At 41.6% G+C, this 22,011-nt stretch overlaps 1 protein-coding gene across 1 annotated transcript in view; it reads left to right on the top strand.

Moving 5' to 3' along the window:
- Window positions 1–22,011, top strand: part of ITGA8 (integrin subunit alpha 8) — a 196,569-nt gene that overhangs the window by 159,870 nt on the left and 14,688 nt on the right. The window contains 2 exon segments of the mRNA XM_050803292.1: window positions 5,848–5,961; window positions 20,631–20,732. Of these exon segments, the coding sequence (XP_050659249.1) occupies window positions 5,848–5,961; window positions 20,631–20,732 (216 nt within the window).

Genomic DNA, 22,011 nt, shown 5'->3' with positions numbered 1-22,011 from the left:
AAGTAGGATAATGCCATATTAAATTAATCATACTCCTGAAAATCCTAAATGTGTTACCCACCACATGGATAATTTTTTTTTTTTTTGAGGCAGAGTTTTACTCTCATTGCCCAGGCCAGAGTGCAGTGGCGCTGTCTCGGCTCACTACAGCCTCCACCTCCTGGGTTCAAGTGATTCTCCTGCCTCAGCCTCCTGAGTAGCTGGGATTACAGGTGCCCGCTACCACACCTGGCTAATTTTTTGTAGGGACAGGGTTTCACCATGTTGGCCAGGCTGGTCTCGAACTCCTGACCTCAGTTGATCCACCTGCCTCGGCCTCCCAAAGTGCTGGGATTACAGGCGTGAATCACCATGCCCAGCCAGATAACTTCTTTTAGTCATAGTAAAGAGCCTCAAAGAGGATATTAGGATAAAAGTCATGTAAACAAATCCTAGTTCTGTGTCTCATTAATGCAAAAGTTTTCAGGAGTTTTAGTCTGGGATGATGAAAAAGCTTTGGATTTGGATGGAGGTGATGGTGGTTCAACGTTGTGAATGTACTTAATGCCACTGAACTGCACACTTTAAAATGGTTAAAATGGCTTTAAAAGGTGTGTCTTAAACACTCTTTGACATTCATTTATTTCATCTTGACAGTAGAAAATGTTTGAACTATGGAAATGGACAGAAAAATGTAATGAGCAAATCTCACTTAAATAATCAGTTAAACTTAAGTCAAACAAAGCATTTATGATGATAGAAGTACCTGAAGTTACATGACCAAAAAAAAAAAAAAAAAACCTATGGCAATTGAAAGATTGTAATTCAAATAATTATTTTTTTCTTGAGATAGAGTCTCACTCTGTCACTGCTGGAGTGCAGTGACACGATCTCAACTCACTGCAACCTCTGCCTCCCAGATTCAAGTGATCCTCCCACCTCTGTCCTGAGTAGCTGGGAGTACAGGTGCCCACCACCACGCCCGGCTAATTTTTGTGTTTTTTTGAAGAGATGGGGTTTCACCACATTGGCCGGGCTGGTCCCAAACTCCTGACCTCAAGTGAATGTCCCGTCTCGGCCTCCCAAAGTGCTGGGGTTATAGGTGTGAGCCACCGCATCCAGCCTCAAGTGAATGTTTATGACACTGTAATGTTTAAGAAACATAACAGTAGAGAATCCATATACTATTCCTTTTAGGATAAATTAATAAAGTTTTGTATATTATCTTTTTTTTTTTTTTTTTTTTTTTTTTTTTTTTTTTGAGACGGAGTCTCACTCTGTAGCCCAGGCTGGAGTGCAGTGGCCGGATCTCAGCTCGCTGCAAGCTCCGCCTCCCGGGTTCACGCCATTCTCCGGCCTCAGCCTCCCAAGTAGCTGGGACTACAGGCGCCCGCCACCTCGCCCGGCTAGTTTTTTGTATTTCTTAGTAGAGACGGGGTTTCACCGTGTTAGCCAGGATGGTCTCGATCTCCTGACCTCGTGATCCACCCGTCTCGGCCTCCCAAAGTGCTGGGATTACAGGCTTGAGCCACCGCGCCCGGCCTCATATTATCATTTTTAAAATGCTTCCATGGTATACAATAGAACAGAAAACAATTGATATCATTCTCAGCAAACTAACACAGGAAACAGAAAACCGAACACCGCATGTTCTCACTCATAAGTGGGAACTGAACAATGAGAACACATAGACACAGGGAGGGGAACATCACACACCAGGGCCTGTCAGAGGGTGAGGGGATAGGGGAGGGATAGCATTAGGAGAAATACCTAATGTAGATGACGGGTTGATGGGTGCAACAAACCACCATGGCATATGTATACCTATGTAACAAACCTGCACATTCTGTACATGTATCCCAGAACTTAAAGTATAATAAAAAAGAGACATCTACAGAATTCTAATATGCACTACCAATGGGAGAATCCTTCTGAAAAACCAATGTCCAAACCTATGCAGTATTAATGATTTGAAAAATCAAAGTTTGACTGGGCACGGTGGCTCACGCCTGTAATCTCAGAACTTTGGGAGGCTGAGGCGGGCAGATTACCAGGTCAGGAGATCAAGACCATCCTGGCTAACACGGTGAAACCCCGTCTCTACTAAAAATACAAAAAAAGTAGCCAGGCATGGCGGCGGGCGCCTGTAGTCCCAGCTACTTGGGAGGCTGAGGCAGGAGAATGGTGTGAACCCAGGAGAATGGTGTGAACCCAGGAGAATGGTGTGAACCCAGGAGGCAGAGCTTGCAGTGAGCGGAAAAGAAAAAAAGAAAAATCAAAGTTCAAGTATGTTTTTAAATTTCCACTTCAGGGTATGTCTCATGAGTACACTGAGACAGTAGAGATCAATAACTAAATTGTTTTTGAAAATTGTATGTATTTGTGTTGCAGGGCCCATTTCTTTCCTTCTATTGTTTCTCTTTAAATAGTATTGATGTAAGATAATTTTAAACTCCCGAATATCACAGAAACTCTCAGATGAAGGCCAAGGCAGTTCCTGATTTCCGTATCTGGTTTTGTTAACACATATATTACTCTCTTTCTCTTATTGGTTCGAAAATTGCAAATCCTATGCCTCCCCATGTCCTGGAGTCAAAACAACTCTGGATAGAAAGTGATTATGCAAAGTTTATTCTAAAATCAAAAGCGAAATGAGACTTCCTATGTTTTTTGTTTAGTTAAAAACAACTTACTGAATCACATTTCTGATGAGGAATTTGAAAGTGCAAAATGCCAACATCCTGTGTTGGGATCATAATTTCCAATTTGCATAGGAAAAATTTGTATCTACAACACTGAAAAAGAATTTCTCCTCCACCCCCAGAATACCCTTCCCTTTCTCATCGTGGGCCCCTGCTGCTTCTGTAGCTATCACCTCCATCTCCTCCTCTTCAAACTTTCCTGTCTTCTCTTTCATTGCCCAGCTTCCAGCCACCTTGCCTTTCTTAATGCATCTCCAGCATTTGATACTATTGGCCACTTCCTGAAACTATCACATCTCTTGAATTCCCCCCAGAACATCCCCTCCTGGTTCTCTTTCTGCCATTTGGATGGCTCCTTCTTAGAAAGCCTCTTCTAAGATTTCTCTTTGCCCATCCTTTCAATGCCCCTGTGCCCCAGGATTCCATCCCAGCCCCTTTCTCTTCTCTCCCATCCATTTAATTTTTTTGGATGATCATATTTCCAGTCCTTCCTCAGTGCCTTCTGTCATCTCAGACCTCCCTTACTGCATTGAAGCCTTAAAGGCCTGATCTGGGTGTCTAAGAGCCACCCCCATCCTCACATACCCAAAACCGTTGTCTCCATGACTTCTCAAATGTATCTCCTCTCTAGAATCCCCAGTCTCAGTGTTACCAGTACCCGTCCACCCCGTTCTTCTCCAAAGAGCATTCTCCATGCAACCTCTGTGTAGTCATCATGTCTTTATTCTATTTTCTAAACTTCTTCAAAATGTATCTTCCTCTCTCCATTTCCACTGCCTCAGTTCAGGGCCTCAGCCTCACTCACCGGGGGCTCTTGCATTGGGCCCCTATCACCCTCCTGCCCCCCACTCTTCCCTCTCTCTTCTCTTTCCTCTCATATTACCCATCCCTCTAAAATACAGACTTGATCAATACCCCCTGGATATAAAAGCATGACAGGCTCCCCAGTACCTTCTGAATACAATCTAAACTCCTTAGCATGCGTAGGAAGACTCTTCATATAGACTTTCTCTCATTGCTATCCTACTTCCATCTGTCCATTTCACCCTCATATACCCTGCCCTTCCCTTTCTCAAGCATGCCCCAGTCTAGTACAACAGAATCATGGGCCAGGTCTCCCATTCTGCTAGGTGACCTCCCGTTCACACCTTCATGGCTCATTCCAAGCATCATCCTCTCCAGAATCCTCTAGCAGAGCTGGCTAACTGGGATCCCCATCTGCAGGGAGTCTACAACTCCTGACCTTGACACCCCTCTTCCCTCTGAAGGGCGGGGTTAGTGGTACACAGCATGTCAGCCGTGGAGCACAGGTCAACATGAGAGTCCTTGAAAGGGCCACAAACCACAGAGTTTTGAGAATTCCTGTTCTTGCTGGGGGCACCTGTATTAGTCCATTTTCAAGCTGCTGATAAAGACATACCCGAGACTGGGTCATTTATAAAGAAAAAGAGGCTTAATGGGCTCACAGTTCCACAAGGTTGGGGAGTCCTCACAATCATGGTGGAAGGCAGAAGGCACTTCTTACATGGTGGCAGGCAAGCAGAGAATGAGAACCAAGTGAAAGAAGGAACCCCTTGTAAAACAATCAGATCTCGTGAGACTTATTCACTACCGTGAGAACAGTATGTGGGAAACCGTCCCCATGATCCAATTATCCCCCACCAGGTCCCTCCCACAACACATGGGAGTTATGGGAGCTACAATTAAAGGTGAGATTTGGGTGGGGACACAGCCAAACAACATCAGCACCTCAGCACCCAACTCTAGTAGCCCAAGGACAGTCCACCCACCTGTCTTTGGGAGTGTCCTGTAGGAAATGAACCTCACTGCAATTTATCGGAGAATATATTACTAACCCCTTTGCAGAGAATTCTGAGGATCTTGAAAAAGATTCTCAAAAAGGGTTCTCATAGTAATATGCTCCTTGCATTATTCTGTGTTATATCCATTTCATTAAAGTGAAATGTCTCAGTCAGCTACTTCACATAATATCCAGTACTTTGATTTTTATTGAGTACTAACAGGCCAATGTTGAGTGCTTGAGATATGAAAAATGAATACGCATGGGCCACAAGATAAATTTAGACCCATGAGGGTGTACAGTTAGAGAAGTATCATTCTGTGCATGGCACACAGAAAATGGATTACGATGTGTTCATTTATTTCCATGCTGGAATCTGATTAGAAAATCTGATTTGAGGCTGGGCATGGTGACTCACGCCTGTAATCCCAACATTTTGGGAGGCTGAGGCAGGTGGATCACCTGAGATCAGGAATTTGAGACCAGCCTGGCTAACATGGTGAAACCCCATTTCTACTAAAAATACAAAACTTAGCCAGGCATGATGGCAGATGCCTATAACTCCAGCTACTCAGGAGACTGAGGCAGGAGAATTGCTTGAACCCGGAAGGCAGAGGTTGCAGTGAGCCGAGATCATACCATTTCACTCCAGCCTGGGCAACAAGAGCAAAACTCTGTCTCAAAAGAAAAAAAGAAAGAAAGAAAGAAAGAAAAAGAAAAGAAGAAAGAAAATTTGATTTGATAGATAGAATGTCATTATAATGAATCCTTTTCAGGAACATGCATTTCATATATTAAAGGTTATTCATTATATGCTGGGCAATTCTAGAAACCGATTAAAAAATAGCCTAATGAATGAAAGTCGTAGAAAAACCTCCTTTATAACCAGAAAAATAATTTAGACAGAAGAACTTTATGGAACAAATGTATGCCAATGGGTCAGTAACTGCAGGTCTTTGAGATAATATGGGCTCAGGGGTCTTCCTCTGCAATCCCTTCCAGACTTGCTGAGCCCAGCATTGGGTATTGTGAATCTCTATGAGCAATGCCTCCCCCAGTTCGGAGAAAATGAAACAGAACAATTCGATTGCTGCTGCAGAAAGATTGTCTTAAAGTAGTTCGAAAAGAGCTTAAATTTTATGTTGTATTTTGTGTTCCATTTTACCTCTACATTACCGCTAAAGTTGATTCATCCTCGCCCCTAAACTGTGTTTTCTTGGTTGTTGCAATATATTGTTCTCTATTTAAATTAATAATTTATGATAAGGCGATGACTTCTGAGGGAATAAAATGTCAATAAGCTAACTTCATTGTCTCTACCATGATTTAAAGACTCTGACGTGTTCCCACTGCTGTTGTTTGCAGAATTGTACAAATATCGAGTGTTTACAAATCTCCTGTGCAGTGGGACGACTCGAAGGAGGAGAAAGCGCAGTCCTGAAAGTCAGGTCACGATTATGGGCCCACACCTTCCTCCAGGTAATAAATAACCACAGAAGCACATACACACTGCTCACTGGGAGCTGCTTCGCAAAAGCTCAGTAGGAAGTCTTTTCGTAGAGATTTCTAATTTAACACTTGGAGAGTCCGAGGCAGATGGATTATTTGAGGCCAGGAGTTTGAGACCAGCCTGGCCCACATGGTAAAAACCCATCTCTACTAAAACTACAAAAATTAGCCGGTCATGGTGGTGAATACCAGTGGTCCCAGCTACTTGGGAGGCTGAGGCATGAGAATCCCTTGAACCCAGGAGACAGAGGTTGCAGTGAGCCAAGACTGTACCACTGTACTCCAACCTGGGTGACAGAGTGAGATGCTGCCAAACAAAAAGAAAAAATAAGAGAGAGAGAGAGAGAGAGAGAGAGAGAGAGAGAAAGAAAAGAAAAGAAAGAAAAATTAAAAGAATTTTAAACTTAAAAAATTTTTTTTTACATTTTTCAATGTAAAAGTTTCCATTTTAAAAAATATTTCAATTAAAATTTATGTGGAGGAGTTGAGCAAGATGAACTGGCCATTTTTCCCAGCAGGTGAAGACAGTTTAAATATCCTAATTCCCTAAGACCTTGAAGAGTAGATTCAGAAAATGTACTTAGTCCACTGTTACATACCCAGTGTTGGGCACAGTAACTATTAGTCAGTGGCAGCATGATGAGTATCAGAACATAATTATTCAAGACATATATGTCCAGAGAAGTTAAAATAGAAATCAATTTAGAAGGGAAAAGGGAGATTGTTCTAGAAGGTTCCTCTTAGCATGGGCTCCAACCAGGATAGCACCTCAGCCAAGCTCCAAGTACGTGAGTGTGATTTATAGATTACGCACCACTCACGTGATCGGCTCTGCATCCCACAACAGCCAGGGATCATTCCATTGATTTGTGCACATTTTTTTTTTTTTCCTGAGATGGAGTCTCGCTGTGTCACCCAGGCTGGAGTGCAGTGGTGCAATCTTAGCTAACTGTAACCTCCACCTCCTGGGTTCAAGCATTTCCCCTGCCTGAGCCTCCCAAGTAGCTGGGACTACAGGCGTAGGCCACCATGCCCGGCTAATTTTTGTATTTTTAATAGACATAGGGTTTCGCCACATTGACCAGGCTGGTCTCAAACTCCTGGCCTCAAGTGATCCACGTGCTTCAGTCTCCCGAAGTGCTCCCAGGCATGAGCCATTGCTCCTGGCTGACCGTGTGCATTTTAGAAGTTTAAAATCTCTTTTATGCTAAGAAAATGAGAGTTTCATTTTGGAAGGTGCTATTTAAATGATACTACTGTGTTACAACCTTATTGTTTTAGGGGGATTTTTTTTTTAAATCCTAAATTAACTCTTACCACGTCTATGCATTCTTGCTCACATTTTAACTACTAAACAAACTCATTTGGTTTATTGTGCCATGAAAAATCAAAGGGTCAAATCCCTTTGAGTCTAGTTATAAATATAGAATTTTTATGTCTAGATTTTTATGTTTTCTATGATTTAATATGCTTCCATAGTCTTGTCAATCTTATTTTTGTTTTTAAAATAAAAACGAGGAAAATTAAAGTTTTGTTTTAAAGGTCATTTGTGAAGCCATCTTCCTTTCTTCCTTTCCCTTCCCTTCCCTTCATTTCCCTTCCCTTTCCTTCTCTCCCTTTCTTACCTTCCTTCCTTTCTCCTTCCTGTCTTTCTTTTTTCATTTCTTTCTTTCTGTGCCTCTTTTCTTTCTTTCTCTTTTTCTTTCTTTCCCTTTCCTTCCTTCTTTTTCTTTCTTTCTATCTTCCTTCCCTCCTTCTTTTCTTACTTCATTTTCTTTCTTTCCTTCCTTCCTTTCCTTTCTTCTAAGGCAGAGTTTCTCAATCTCTGCACTATTAACATTTTGAAACAGATCATGCTGTGTTGTTGGGAGCCACCCTGGGCATTATAGGATACTTAGCAGCATCCCTGCCTCTACCTAGTAGGTGCTGGTAGTACCCTTACCCCAGGTGTGACAACCAAAATTGTCTCCAGATATTGCCAATGTCCTCGGGGGACATCATCCCATTTTGAACCACTGACCTAAGGAGAGGCACAGTGCCCAATTTATTTGACTTTATTTTTAAATCAAACCATTATGTATTCATTCACTCAACAAATATGTAGGAAGGACCTACTGTGTGCCAAGGGCTGCTTCAGGGTCTAGTTATAGGAGAAATAGCTGTGAACACAACAGACATAGCACCTGCCTTCACAGGGCTGTTAATCTCAGTGGAGGGAGTCAGAAACTGAGCAGGCAAACAGATGGATCAGTGCCAGGAAGAAAGTAGAATTGGGTAGTGAGATCAGGGTAGTAGGATAAAGAGTAGGGAGCAGGGCTGCTGCTGTAGGTAGGATGGTCACTTTCTTTTATTTCCACAATGTCCTATCATTTGCACATATCAGTCGTATTCATTCAGTAGGTGAGGCACCCATACAAGGGTGTGAATACCAGGAGGGAAGAATCCCTGGTGGCCATCTAATACCACAGATCATTAGCCCTTGAATTTCCTACTTTTAGATGCAATTTGTCTGAAAGCCTAAGCTGTAAATCCTGTTTTTCTCTAGTCAGATGAAAGCTGGGAGTAAGCTATATTATTGTGATCAATAGATTCATTTCTTAGGGATGACGCAACAAAGGACCACAAACTAAGTGGCTTAAAACAACAGAAATTTATTCTCTCAAAGTCCAAAACCAGAAGCCTGAAACCAGTGTGTCAGCAGGGTTGGTTCTTCCTGGAGGCTCTGAGGAATAAACTACCCCATGCCTCCCTTCAAGTTATTTTTGGTTTTTGTGGAGTTTTGTTTTTTATTATTATTTTCTTTTTTTATTTTTTTTATTTTTATTTTTATTTTTTGTAAAGACAGGGTCTCACTATGTCACCCAAGCTGGAGTGAAGTGGTGCAGTCATAGCTCACTGCAGTCTTGAACTCCTGGGCTCAAACAACCCTCCCACCTCAGACTCCTGAGTTGCTGGGACTACAGGTACCTGGCACCATGCCATGCTCAGTTTTTAATTATTTTTGTAGAGATTATATCTTGCTCTATTGCCTAGGCTGGTCTCAAACTCCTGGCTTCAAGTGATCCTCCTTCCTTGGTCTCCCGAAGCACTGGGCTTAGAGGTATAAACCACCAGGCCTGGCCCCTCCTAGCTTCTGGTGGTTGCCAGTAATCCTGGGCATTCAGTGGCTTGTAGACCATCACTCTACTCTCCCTCCATCTCCCATCACCTTCCCTTCTGTGTCTCTGTGTCACTGTGTCTTCTATTTCTTATAAGGACATTGGATTTAGAGCCCACCCTAATCCCAGTACAATCTCATCTCAAACCTTACCTTAATTCATTCTGCAAAGACCGTTATTCCAAACAAGGTCATATTATGAGATTCTAAGTTAATATGAATTTGGGGAAGACATTATTCAACCCCCTAAAATCAATAATCTTCTATCCCCACTAGCAAAGCCTGACTCTATTTGCCACAGTATTGCACCAATTTCTTTAATCTAGTAAATATGCTCCTTAAACTACTTCACCAACCTTAGTAGTATGAGAAGAAAGTAATTAATTAGGGTTTAAATTGTTTTTGTTATGACTCTGTTCACTACACACATTTTCCATCTACTCTTAGACATTATCACTAAATGGGCAAAATTTTGAACCAGAACAGTTGGGGCCGAAGTCATCTGAAGGCTTGAGTGGGGCTGGAGATGCAGTGTAGATGCTCTTGCAGTTTGGGTAAATATTGGCAAAAGTGTATGAGTAAACACAGGGGTGAGCCTGTTTTTGAATTTCGTATGTGAAAACTGCCTATTAGCAAAGTGATGTGCAAAAAACCACAGACATCCATTAAATTCAAGTTCTAGGAGGAATGACCCTGACTAACATCAGACAGTCTATTTTCTCTATCTTTGGTAGATACTGGGTCAGGATGCAGGAGCTCAGTTCCATTCCTGCCTGGTTTTGTTCAAAGCACTTAACTTTCATGGGGCTCAAGTTCCTCATTTGTGAAATGAAGAGATTGGACTAAAGTCTCTTTTTGTGCCTGAAAATTCACTGATTCTATAGGTAGCTCACAAGTAATTTATGGTGTTTATTCTACTTGGCGTAAGCCAGCAATAACTCTGTATGCTGTCTCAATAGCCTACTTTTTTATTGTGTTGATGTTTTGGTTGACTGAGAACAGACTACATCTAAATGGCTCTTTACACTTAGGGAACAGCCTGCCAATCTTTCCAAAGAGGGCTGTTTGTCTGCAAATAGTCAGGTTACTATTGAGTGATTGCCATGCAGCTAAGTACCATGATACATGCTTGTATATGAATGACTCATTTAATTCTTACAGCAATCCCATGGGACATGTATTATTATTGTCAGCTGCATTTTACAGATGAACAAACTGAGACATAGATACTATATGGCCTTCCCAAGGCACATAGATAGTAAGGGGGAGAATCTTGAGCTTTTACCCCATGTATGTCACTACACTAGACTGCTGAACTAAAGATTACCATAACAGCCTCTGTAGATTTTATATTTTGATCACTGTACTACAGATGGCTAAACTATAACTCTTATATTATGGATAACTATACTATAACTACTATACAAAGGTTTTAAATACCGTGTATTAAACTTTTTCAAGATGTTTACATTGTATAGCATGCTATTTCAGAATCCAATAAAGAAAACATCTTATGATTATTGAATTATACTGTCCAGTACAGTAGTAATAGTCATGTATTGCTATTCAAAGTATTTCAATTTGACTAAAATTTAAAATTCATTTCCCCAGTCTCACCAATCACATCTTAAGTATTTAAGAGTCACAGCTCACGGCTACTGCATTGGTCTGTGCAGATTAAGAGCATTTCTCTTATTGAAGAAAGTTCTATGGGGCAGCACTGTTTTAAAATGTTAGGGAAGTATATTTCCATTCAAAATTGTAAGATTTGGTCATATAATCAATTCTTATATCTATGAATGTAGACCTGGATTGTGTTTAATAATAGTTTTGTGACTTCCCTTATATCCCCTCATAAAGTAAGAATTAGGCCCTCTTTGCCCTATAACAATGTCTTTTGCCATCCCAAAAGGCAAAATCTCTATCAGGAATCTACTTTTCCCTAAGTGTGATGTTACAGGTTTGAATAAACACAACAGCCTCCTGGTCGCTCTCCTGAGTGGTGAGCAAAGACAGCAAAAGAGGTGAACGTAGACCAAGGGGTCAAATGTACTGGCTTTACTTCAAAGCTTAGATACAGTATGAACCATGCAAGTAAACTTTTGGATTCAGATCTGCTGAGTGAGTAAAATATTGGAATTCTGCAATATGCAATGAAAAAACAAAAACTTGTGAGGTTGTGTTAAGAAGTTGTTTTGCGGAGGGAAGTGGAGGAATATTCCCAAAAATATATCTGTAGTTGATACCAGAGGGTAAGCTCCTCAAGAGGAGGAGGAATGTTTCCTTGTCTTTGAATTTTCTTCCCAGCCCTTGTATCACCTGACACAGGATGCTACTTATAATGCTTTAACGAATGAAACATCTCAGGCCAAATGCTAGGCTTGGCTGGTACACAAGTCCTTGTCTATTTAGAATGAAACCAGTCCAACTAACCAGCAAATGAGATCACAACAAATTATCCCTCATGGTGTAAAGCAAGTAGCCCAGGAAGCAGCAGATATTCTAGAAATGTAAAAACTTGTGATACCTTTGAACAAAATGAACAAGAAGTGGTTTTTGATGCCTTTCTCTGGGGTCTCTGGAAATGCCACCTTGATGACTTGGTTTGAGATGCAAAAGTGATGCAGGGCAGGTGAACCCCAAAATTGGGGCTTAGCCCGTGAGCATTCTTGGCTTCATGCAGAAGAGAATTCAAGCAACCTTACATTGCCTTTTCAGGTGACAGGTGACATTGCTTTGCAGGAAAAAGGGCTTCATTCTTTCTTTGTGAGAGGATGTAAGGAAAGTCACAGTCTTGAACAGCCTTTTATTGAACTGGACCTGCTCCCTGAGGAGCAGGGCTAACTCCTAGACAGCACACACAGAGCTGGACTCGGTGGGCTTTTGGTAACTCTCTTTATATCCACTTATACCCATGTTCAATTATATGCAACTTAAGGGGTGAGTAAATGCAAATTGAAGGGCAAGTTATTCAGAACTCTCTAGGAAAGGGGCGATAACTTCCAGGTCTTTGCCATAGAAAGGAGCAGTAACTTCTGGGCTGTTGCCATGGCATTTGTAAACTGTCATGGTGCTGGCGGGAGTGTCTTATGCTGATGAGCAATGAGGGCAGCTAGGGATTGCTTTAGTAGCTATTGGCTGCCTTCAGCCAGTTTCTTCCCTTCATCCTATCTGTGCCAGGTCTTGTTTTGGTCATCAGGGTTGTGACCAGAAAACAAGTCCTGCCAGTCCCATACCTCAAAAGCACAGGTGCAGCCAAGAATGCACCTATGCTGACATCTGTGCCCAGCCAGCCCATTCACCAGAAGAATCTTCATGAGGAGCTTGGGCTCACGTTTGTTATGACGTTTGGCTTTTCTCCCAAATCCTCGCACCTCATCCTCCCTCAAGCCACAAGCTGTTCTGATTTAGTGAGTTTAGCAAAGACTTCTTGCATTTTGGGCAGAGGCAAGCATCTCATTTTCTTACATCTTTCAAATTGAAACCCTCCAGGTTGAGATGAGAAGGCTTCCAAACTGAGGAGAGAGCATGGATGGAACCGGAGGCTGCTATGTTAAATGAAATAAGCCAGGCACAGAAATACAAATATCACATGTTCTCACTCCTATGTGGGAACTAAAAGGGTGGATCTCATGGAGGCAGAGAGCAGATTCATCATTACCAGAGGCCGGGAAGGGAAGGTGGCGAACAGGGATGAAAAGAGGTTAGTTAAAGGGTACAAAAATGCGGTCAGAAGGAATAAATTCTGAGAATCAGTAGTAGAGTGGGGAGATTATAGTTAATAATAATTTATTGTCTATTTCCAAGTAGCTAGAAGGAAGATTTATAATTGTATTAGTCTGTTTTCACGCTGCTAATAAAGACATACCTGAGACTGGGTAATTTGTAAAGGAAAGAGGTTTAATTGACTCACAGTTCCACATGGCTGGGGAGGCCTCACAATCATAGCAGAAGGCAAAGGAGAAACAAAGGCATGTCTTACATGGCGGCAGGCAAGAGAGCGTGTACAGGGGAACTCCCATTTATAAAACCATCAGATCTTGTGAGACTTATTCACTCCCACAAGAACAGTACGGGAGATAACACCCATGAGTCAGTTATCTCCACCTGGCCCCACACTTGACACTGCGGATTATTACAATTCAAGGTGAGATTTGGGTGGGGACACAGCCAAGTCATATCAGTAATGTTCCCAATGCTAAATGTTTGAGGTGACAGATATCCCAATTACCCTGAGTTGATCATTACACGTGGCATACAGGTACCGAAATATCACATGTACCTCCAGAATGCATGCAACTAATAGATATCAGTAAAAATAAATAAGAATTAGGCTGCCTTTCCTCTTTGAGCCACACCCTAATTTGATTCTTTTCAGTTCCATAAGGTAGACAATTCAGGATCTCAGGGAACAGAGACAAGTCCAAAGAGTCATGGTTGTTCTTTTATTTCCTGCCCAAAATGATGACCAGCAGTATTGGGTCATAGTGGCTCAGCTTCCGGTCCACTTCCAAAGGGGAGATAGTGTCAAATGTCTGAGTAGTACAAAATGCTGACATATTTTATCTAGACTTAACCTGGGGGAGAGACATGGTGATGAATAGTGTTGGCTGCAACTCACCATGCTTCTTGGACACAACCAGGGGACAGATTCAGAGGGATGAGGTGTTTTGATACCTTTTATTTCATCTACTGAGACAGAGACCAGAGACCCTTAGTGACATTCAGTCAGATTTCTGTTGCCTCGTTTGAGGTAGGTTCCATGATCAGAGCCAGCCACAAACTCCTTCTCACTTTAAGGAAATGAGAGGCAAGGTTCCCTCTATTCTGTAGTTGAAATGGAAGAAGCAAGCACACACCCCAAAGAAGCTTTGCAAAATATCCTATATCTTTGAGTGCAACATATCTTCCAGAAATGCTACACATAGATCTTTGTATAGTTTATAACCAGTCTGTCCATTCCCTGGTCTTCTAAGGAAATGTTTAAAAAAAAAAAAAAAAAAAAAAAAACTTTACCTGGAAATATGAGTCCAAAGAAAAGCTAGTTCTAAATTTAATAATTCAGAGAATCCAAGTGTTAGCGTCCTCATGATAAACTGCCATCTGAGTCTTTTATCATTTAATTATTTTGTTTGCACGCATTTATTAGCACTACAGTTTCTTTAAAGACTGAACAACAAAAATGATGTCGTTTTAACACCTTAACAATTTGTCATAAACTTGAAAATTGTCATTGGCCTTTTCAAATTAGATTCCACTTTTCTTAAGTGACATAGGCTTCCCTAGAGTGCCAATTTTCATAACTATAGATTTTTTTTTTTTGAGATGGAGTCTTACTCAGCTGCCCAGGCTGTAGTACAGTGGCATGATCTCGGCTCACTGCAACCATCGTCTCCTGGGTTCAAGCGATTCTCCTGTCTCAGCCTCCTGAGTAGCTGGGATTGCAGGCACCCGCCATCATGCCTGGCTAATTTTTGTATTTTAGTAGATACGGGGTTTCACCATGTTGGCCAGGCTGGTCTTGAACTCCTGACCTCAGGTGATCCACCTGCCTCGGGCTCCCAAAGTGCTAAGATTACAGGTGTGAGCCACTGTACCCGGCCAGCTATAGAATTTTTTAGCTGAATACCCAGGATGACTGAACCACTTGCATTTAGTTGATTTGCTTATAATCACTCTATTGCTTGGCTGTTGCTTTTTATTTTTTTCTTAGAAACAGGGTCTCGCTCTGTTGAAGTGCAGTGGTGCAATCGTAGCTCATGGGAGCCTCAAACTTCCAGGTTCCTCCCACCTCAGCCTTCTGACTGTCTGGGACTACAGACACATGCCACCACACCTGGCTGATTTTTGTATTTTTTGTAGAGATGAGGTCTCACTATGTTACCCAGGCTGGTCTCAAACTGCTGGGTTCAAGTGATCCTCCTGCCTTGGCCTTCCAAGGTGCCAGGATTACAGGCGTGAGACACTGCCCCCAGCCAATTGTTACTTTTTATCCAAGAGTGGGAAGAGAGGTGCTTTAACGAATTCCCAAGTCTATACAACCTAGATGACAACAACACATTCCTCCTTTACTTTGAGCATCACATCCTACCGAAATGAGGGAGAACAGCTTTTCAGTGAGGCAGGACTCCTATCATTATGACACTAGAGTGTAGGAGAAAAGTTACTATTTTAGCCCACACACTTCAGATTCATACACGACATTCGACTCCAGTAGGAGGCCGATCGAGTGAAAATTACATCTTCGTTTTTCTGTTAAAGAAGACCCAATATCTGCAAAAAGTCAATAGTAATTGAGGGGCTTTGGAAACAATAAATATTTAGCACAAGCAGAGTCAGAAAAGAAGAATCTGTAGCAATATTTTGCAGTCCTAGGGAAAAGCATCACTTCTAGAGATATGGGAAAGACGGGTACAAGTCGCTGTGTGCTCACCCACATCCTTAGCCCAGATTTCTGCACTGCCACTATTTCTGCTTATTTCAGTGTCAGGTGCCAAATGCTAAAGAGGAACGCGTTATTATAATCTCTCTCCAAGAAGAGACTGTACACTGGGGCGTATTAACAGTTTTGTCATACAAGCCAGGAGGAGGGAAATGTTTTCTGCCCTCCTAATCCAGGCTAGAAAGTTTACAATTCTTGGTGGACATGACTTGCTGCGTTATGTTGGTTTCTGTCCATGTAACGAACATGCAAACTGGTCAGAAACAGATTGTATGTAGGTTAATCCTAAATGGTCCCCTGTTCTGTGATTGGTGCTTGAAATAGAAATTTCCTTTACAGGTAAAAGTTTTGCCAGTAATTCCTTAGGTTTTGTCACCTCAAAGGGTTTGGTTTCTGGTAAATATTGAGTATTTCAAAATGGGCTACATAAAATGGATATGTGCTTAAAAATAATTATTGGGAAGAAATTAAGCAGCTGGAAGTTGGGAGTGGGAGAGCTTGTGTCATTGCCCAACACACTAGGTCGCTAACTCCTCCATTTGTTACCAACTCTTACACTTATTGGTACCATGCCTATAAGCAAATCATTGTTCAAAAGTGCATCATAGAGACAGCCAGTGAGCTACAAACCACGGTTTAAATGATGCGGTAATGACAGAGGAGCAATGCATTTTCTGGGGATTAATAGCCAGCTGGGGCAAGACGAAGGTCCTCAGTGTTGCCAAGGGTTATTAACCCCAGCTGGTTTTTCAATCCTAAATTGCCTACAATATGGCACTGATTGCTATTACATGAGTAGATTGCTGTATGGGAGAGGAGATTATTTTGAACATAAGAATAATACTATTGTTATATAAAGAGCACGACTGGAAGCATTTAACTTTGGATGTGGAATCCCTATTACAAATCTGCCCATGATTGCTTTTCATAAGTTATTAAATACTCACCTGTGCCATGCCTCTGACCTATAGTGCAGGACTTGGATATCTTTGATGCTGACTCTGCTCATCAATCTAATAAACCACATCTTCCATTCCTTGGAACTCCAGAGCATTCTTTAAAAGTGAGGAAGATGCATTTTTTTCTTTCCAAAAAGGGTGGAAGAAACCTTGCTTTTGGAGAATGCATTTAAAACAAAGAACAGACTGATCTAGGAGAGGTGGTGTTGCATGCTGTTTGCTTACCTTAAGATTTGCTAGTGCCCCAGGCTACATCCATGCACACGGCTAATTCGATTGAGGAGGTAAGAGCGTGTCAATATCCCCTTCACAGGAACTGTAGCCCTCATTTTATGACACTACCACCCTTTACAACTTCCTGAACTGCTTACTGTAGTTAAAGGGAGAAAGGAAAGGGTGTCCAATTCAATAATGGAAAGATCTTTCCTAATTGCCATCAAATGGATGGTACATGGAGTGAGAGGATTGTCAAATGACCAAAGCATTAGACGTGTTCATTCACCCTTCATTCATGTGGTCAGACATCCAGTATTGATTAAGCTCTCCTAAGCACATTGTTCTAGGTTCTGTAGAAGATATAGACATTATATTCCATGGAATATGCCTTCCATGTTTGTATCATATAGTTGGGGAGAAAAGTAATAGAGAAAAATTAAACAACAATGTGAACCTTCCAAAAAATATGTCAGATACAGTCTCATCTCAGTCTTCTGAATCGGAATCTCTGAGCCTGATCTCAGGTGTGTCTGAAGTTCAGCAACCACCAGAAACGACAGTCAAGATTGGTGATGAGGCTGAGCGTGGTGGCACATGCCTGTGATGCCAGCACCTTGGGAGGCTGAGGCAGGAGAATCACTTGAGGTCAGGAGTTCAAGACCAGTCTGGCCAACATGGAGATACCCTGACTCTACTAAAAAATACAAAAATTAGCCGGACATAGTGGTGCTTGCCTGTAGTCCCAGCTACTTGGGAAGCTGAGGCAGGAGAATCACTTGAACCCAGGAGGTGGAGGTTGCAGTGAGCCAAGATCACACCATTGCACTCTAGCCTGGGCAACAGAGTGACACTCCATCTCAAAAAAAAGATTGGTAATGTGATGAATGGAAAATATGAGAAATCAAACTGCAGCCAAGAGCAGGAAGGGCAAAGGAAGGAAGTGAAAGAAAATTCCCTTGAAGAAACATGTTAATCCACATTTTACATCCTAAAGTTCAAATGCTATCTATGATGCATTAAGAAACTTGCATATTTATAAATGCAGAATCTGTAAGAGAGAAGCATTCCATCTAGAAAGATTTTGATGCAGAGATGCAGTTTGCAAACTATTTATCAAAGACATGACTTCAAGAGTGGTAATATTTTCTATCAATTTTTTATTGAACTTGGAGATTAAAGAAAACTTCTTCATTGGAGGTTTGGGAGCATGGAAACACATTTGAGAATATAATTATAATCCTTACACACAGGATCTCATTGCTAGAATTTCTCTTGTTTCTACCAGTGAGGATGGCAAGGAAATTAGATTGAAATCACCAGGTACACCCACGATTTTATGAGCAAAAGTTTCTGAATTGTATAAAAACACTTCTCAAACAAACAAAAATCCAACTTTTAGTTAAAATGAAAATGCTAAGAGAGAAGAGATCATTAGAATAATACCCAAAAAAGAATTTTCCCAAATGAGTAGAGTTGTTTATTCTGGAGGGTAGGAGTAGAGAGAGAGAAACACTCAAAGATATTGTAACTTTAAGTATATAAAAGTTACATACATATAAAAGTTACATACTATGTCCTGCCCTTACCATGTAGAGAAAAAAAGGGTTTATCTAATAGAGAAAAAAATTCTGCCACAGGGGAAAAAGAACTTTGTAAAAAATATTTAAGCAAAATTATTACAGTCCAACCTGTTGGACTGGACTCATGAGGCCCAACATTGGATTATAGACAGTGACGTACTGGTAGATTTTTACTAACTACTCTCTGGGAAGGAAAAAGAGCCCTGATGCATAGCATTTGCCACTGATTTCAAGTCACCACCACGATTGTCACGGAATACAGAGCTGGGAAGAGATGCCAGGTCCCACACCATTATGTAGCGTTTCCTCTTACAGATACAATAGACATAAATCACATCCTGAGCACAGATAATAGTCAAATGTAATAAAATAGCAAGCATGTGGTTTTGAGTATTTATTACCCTTTTTTTTAGAAATATAATTTACTTAAGTTTATATTTGTATAATTTAAGTTGTAATAATGGCTCTGTTTGACAACCGGCACCGAAAAGTCTTGAAATCATTAACATTTGGGTCTCAAGAGCCATCATGAGCCAGTTAGGACCCAGCACTGGGTAGATCTAACATTGTATCCAACAGAAGAGAGCCACAGAAGCTTCAGTCCTCCAAGCAGCCTTCCTGAGTCACTCTTAAATATTTTAACGTTGACTTTTATCAACAGTTAATATGAGATCCAATTAAACAAAGAGAGCTTTGGCTGAGAAACTCTGTTAAAAACACTGACACTTGGCCGTAACTACAGGCTTTTTTCTTTTCTTTTTCTTTTTTCTTTTTTTTTTTTTTGAGATGGAGTCTCACTCGATTGCTCAGACTGAAATACAGCGGCGTGATCTCGGCTCACTGCAACCTCCGCCTCCCAGGTTCAAGCAACTCTCCTGCCTCAGCCTCCTGTGTAGCTGGGATTATAGGCACCTGCCACCAAGCCCGGCTGATTTTTTTGTGTTTTTAGTAGAGACCGGGTTTCACTCAGTTGGCCAGGCTGCTCTTGAACTCCTGACCTCATGATCTGCCTGCCTTGGCCTCCCAAAGTGCTGGGATTACAGGCCACCACGCCTGGCCGGCATCTTCGATTGTCACAACTGAGAGAGGGTGCTATTGGCATCTAGCCAGGGGCCAGGGACGCTGGCCAAACATCCTACAATGCAGAGGACAGGCCCCCCCCACCCCCACCCCAACTCAGAATGTTGACAGTGCTTAGGCCGAGAAACCCTGCTGTGAGTCTTGTGTAATCTGTGAAATGTAATATAATTTTTTTTTTCTTTTTGAGACAGAGTTTGGATCCTGTTGCCCAGGCTGGAGTGCAGTGGCGTGCTCTCGGCTCACTGCAACCTGTGCCTCCCGGGTTCAAGCCATTTTTCTGCCTCATCCTCCTGAGTAGTTGGGATTACAGGCACCTGCCACTATGCCCAGCTAATTTTTATTGTTTTTAGGATTTTTAGTAGAGACAGGGTTTCACCATGTTGACCAGACTGGTCTCAAACTCCTGATCTCAGGTGATCTGCCCACCTCGGTCTGCCAAAGTGCTGGGATGACAGGCATGAGCCACCACGCCCGGCCAATACATTTCTTTATAACTTACTACCACTTTCTCTCCTAAAACATTTCCCTCTATCTGATAAGAATTTTGTAATCTGTCATGTTTCTCCTTTGTCCTTCACTAGCAGTAACTATATTAATTCTTTGCTTGCTCCTTTTTAGGACTTTCTGGGATTTTTTGTTTTTATTTTAACCTTATTATACACAGTCTTTTATTAATGAGACAAATTCTCCTTAGAAATAGGAAGAAGATAAATGGATGGATGGATGGATGGATGGATGGATGGATGGATGGATGGATGGATGCTTGGTTAGGTGGATGGATGGATGCTTGGATAGATGGAAGGATTGATGGATGCCTGGATAGATGGATGGACGGATGGATGGATGCTTGGATGGATGGATGGATGCTTGGATAGATGGATGTCTGGAAGGATGGATGGATGGATGCTTGGATGATGCATGGATGGATGGATGGATGGATGGATGGATGTGGATGGATGCTTGGATGGATGGATGGATGGATTCATGCTTGGATGCTTGGATGCATGGATGCATGGATGGATGGATGTGTGGGTAGATGGATGAATGCTTGAATGGGAGGAAAAAGTTAAAAGAAAGAGGAAATTTAAAAGTAAGGATGAAATTTTGCCTTGAAATGCAAAATGCCGAAAATAATTGGGTGGCTGCCAGTATAACTCTTAAAAACTTTATATGAAATATATTTAAATAAATACTTTTACTTTCAGAGAAAAAATGATCCCTATGCTCTTGCATCGCTGGTGTCCTTTGAAGTTAAGAAGATGCCTTATAAAGACCAGCCAGCAAAACTCCCAGAAGGAAGCATAGCAGTGAGTATCTTTAAATATATATAGGCACAAATAATTTAATTGAAATAATTGTTTTAATCACTGTCTAGTTTGTGTGAGGCTTTAGTGTTTACATTGACTTGAGAAAAATTTTCCTCTTCAGCTCACCAATTTCTTACATTAGTCTGGAAATTTCCTAGTGCCTTTTGATCTGGTTTTTGAAATTTCAATATAAATGTCTACCCCAGAAAATTAAAGGGCAGGACTAATACCATTTTTAAATGAAGACATTTTGTTCAGAGAAATTCAGATAGCAGTTATCATTACAATTAAATCGTACTGATTCTTTCATTTTAAACAGCACAGTGAGTCAAGTAAGAAGAGAATAAATTCCTTCTTAGAGAGAGTAGGCCATGGAGCAGCCGCATGGCTTTGGACAGTCATTTTTTCTTGCTATGCAAAGAACCTTAATTTTGACCTAGAAGGGAATAAAAAAGTCTACTCTGATCTTCAATTGAATGAAATGTCTTTTTTTTTTTTTTTTGAGAAGGAGTCTTGCTCTGTCGCCTAGGCTGGAGTGCAGTGGTATGATTCGGCTCACTGCAACCATTGCCTCCCAGGTTCAAGCGATTCTTCTGCCTCAGCCTCCCGAGTAGCTGGGACTACAGGCACCTGCCACCACACCCAGCTAATTTTTGTATTTTTCATAGAGACAGGGTTTCACCATGTTGGCCAGGCTGGTCTCGAACTCCTGATCTTGTGATCTGCCCACCTCAGCCTCCCAAAGTGCTGGGATTTCAGGCATGAGCCAGTGTGCCCGGCCGAAATGTCTTTATTGAAAACTGAAACTACTAAACATTACTGACACCCAAATATCTGCCACAGAACAACTCTGATCATCCTCTGCAACCCAGCAAGGCCATGCAAAGGGAATGAAGGAATGAATGACAAGACCAGCAGGCACCATCACCAAAGCTCTGCCTTTTCAGTTATTTGTGAAGGTAGTCAGAGACTTTTGAAAAACACAGTGCTCCAAAAAAACAGTGTTAGAATTCCACCTTCATCCCTTGGTAGCCAGTGGATATTTCCCATCCACAGCTTGAACTCTTGGTCCTCCAGACCTTGTTACTCAAAATGTGATTGCAGATCAATGGCATCAGCATCACCTGGGAGGTTCTTAGCCCTGCAGAAACAGACCTCTCCAGATCCACTGAGTCAGAGTCTGCATTTCATCAAAATCATCAGGGCATTCCTAGGCATGGTCAAGTTTGAGAAGCACTGCTTTGGGTGGTAGATAAGTTGATACTATTGTCATCTCTTT

Source organism: Macaca thibetana, chromosome 9 (assembly GCF_024542745.1).
Source record: "Macaca thibetana thibetana isolate TM-01 chromosome 9, ASM2454274v1, whole genome shotgun sequence".
Classification (NCBI taxonomy): domain Eukaryota; kingdom Metazoa; phylum Chordata; class Mammalia; order Primates; family Cercopithecidae; genus Macaca; species Macaca thibetana.
The sequence above is the reverse complement of the archived record's forward strand: the minus strand, read 5'-3'. Positions and strand labels throughout refer to the sequence as shown.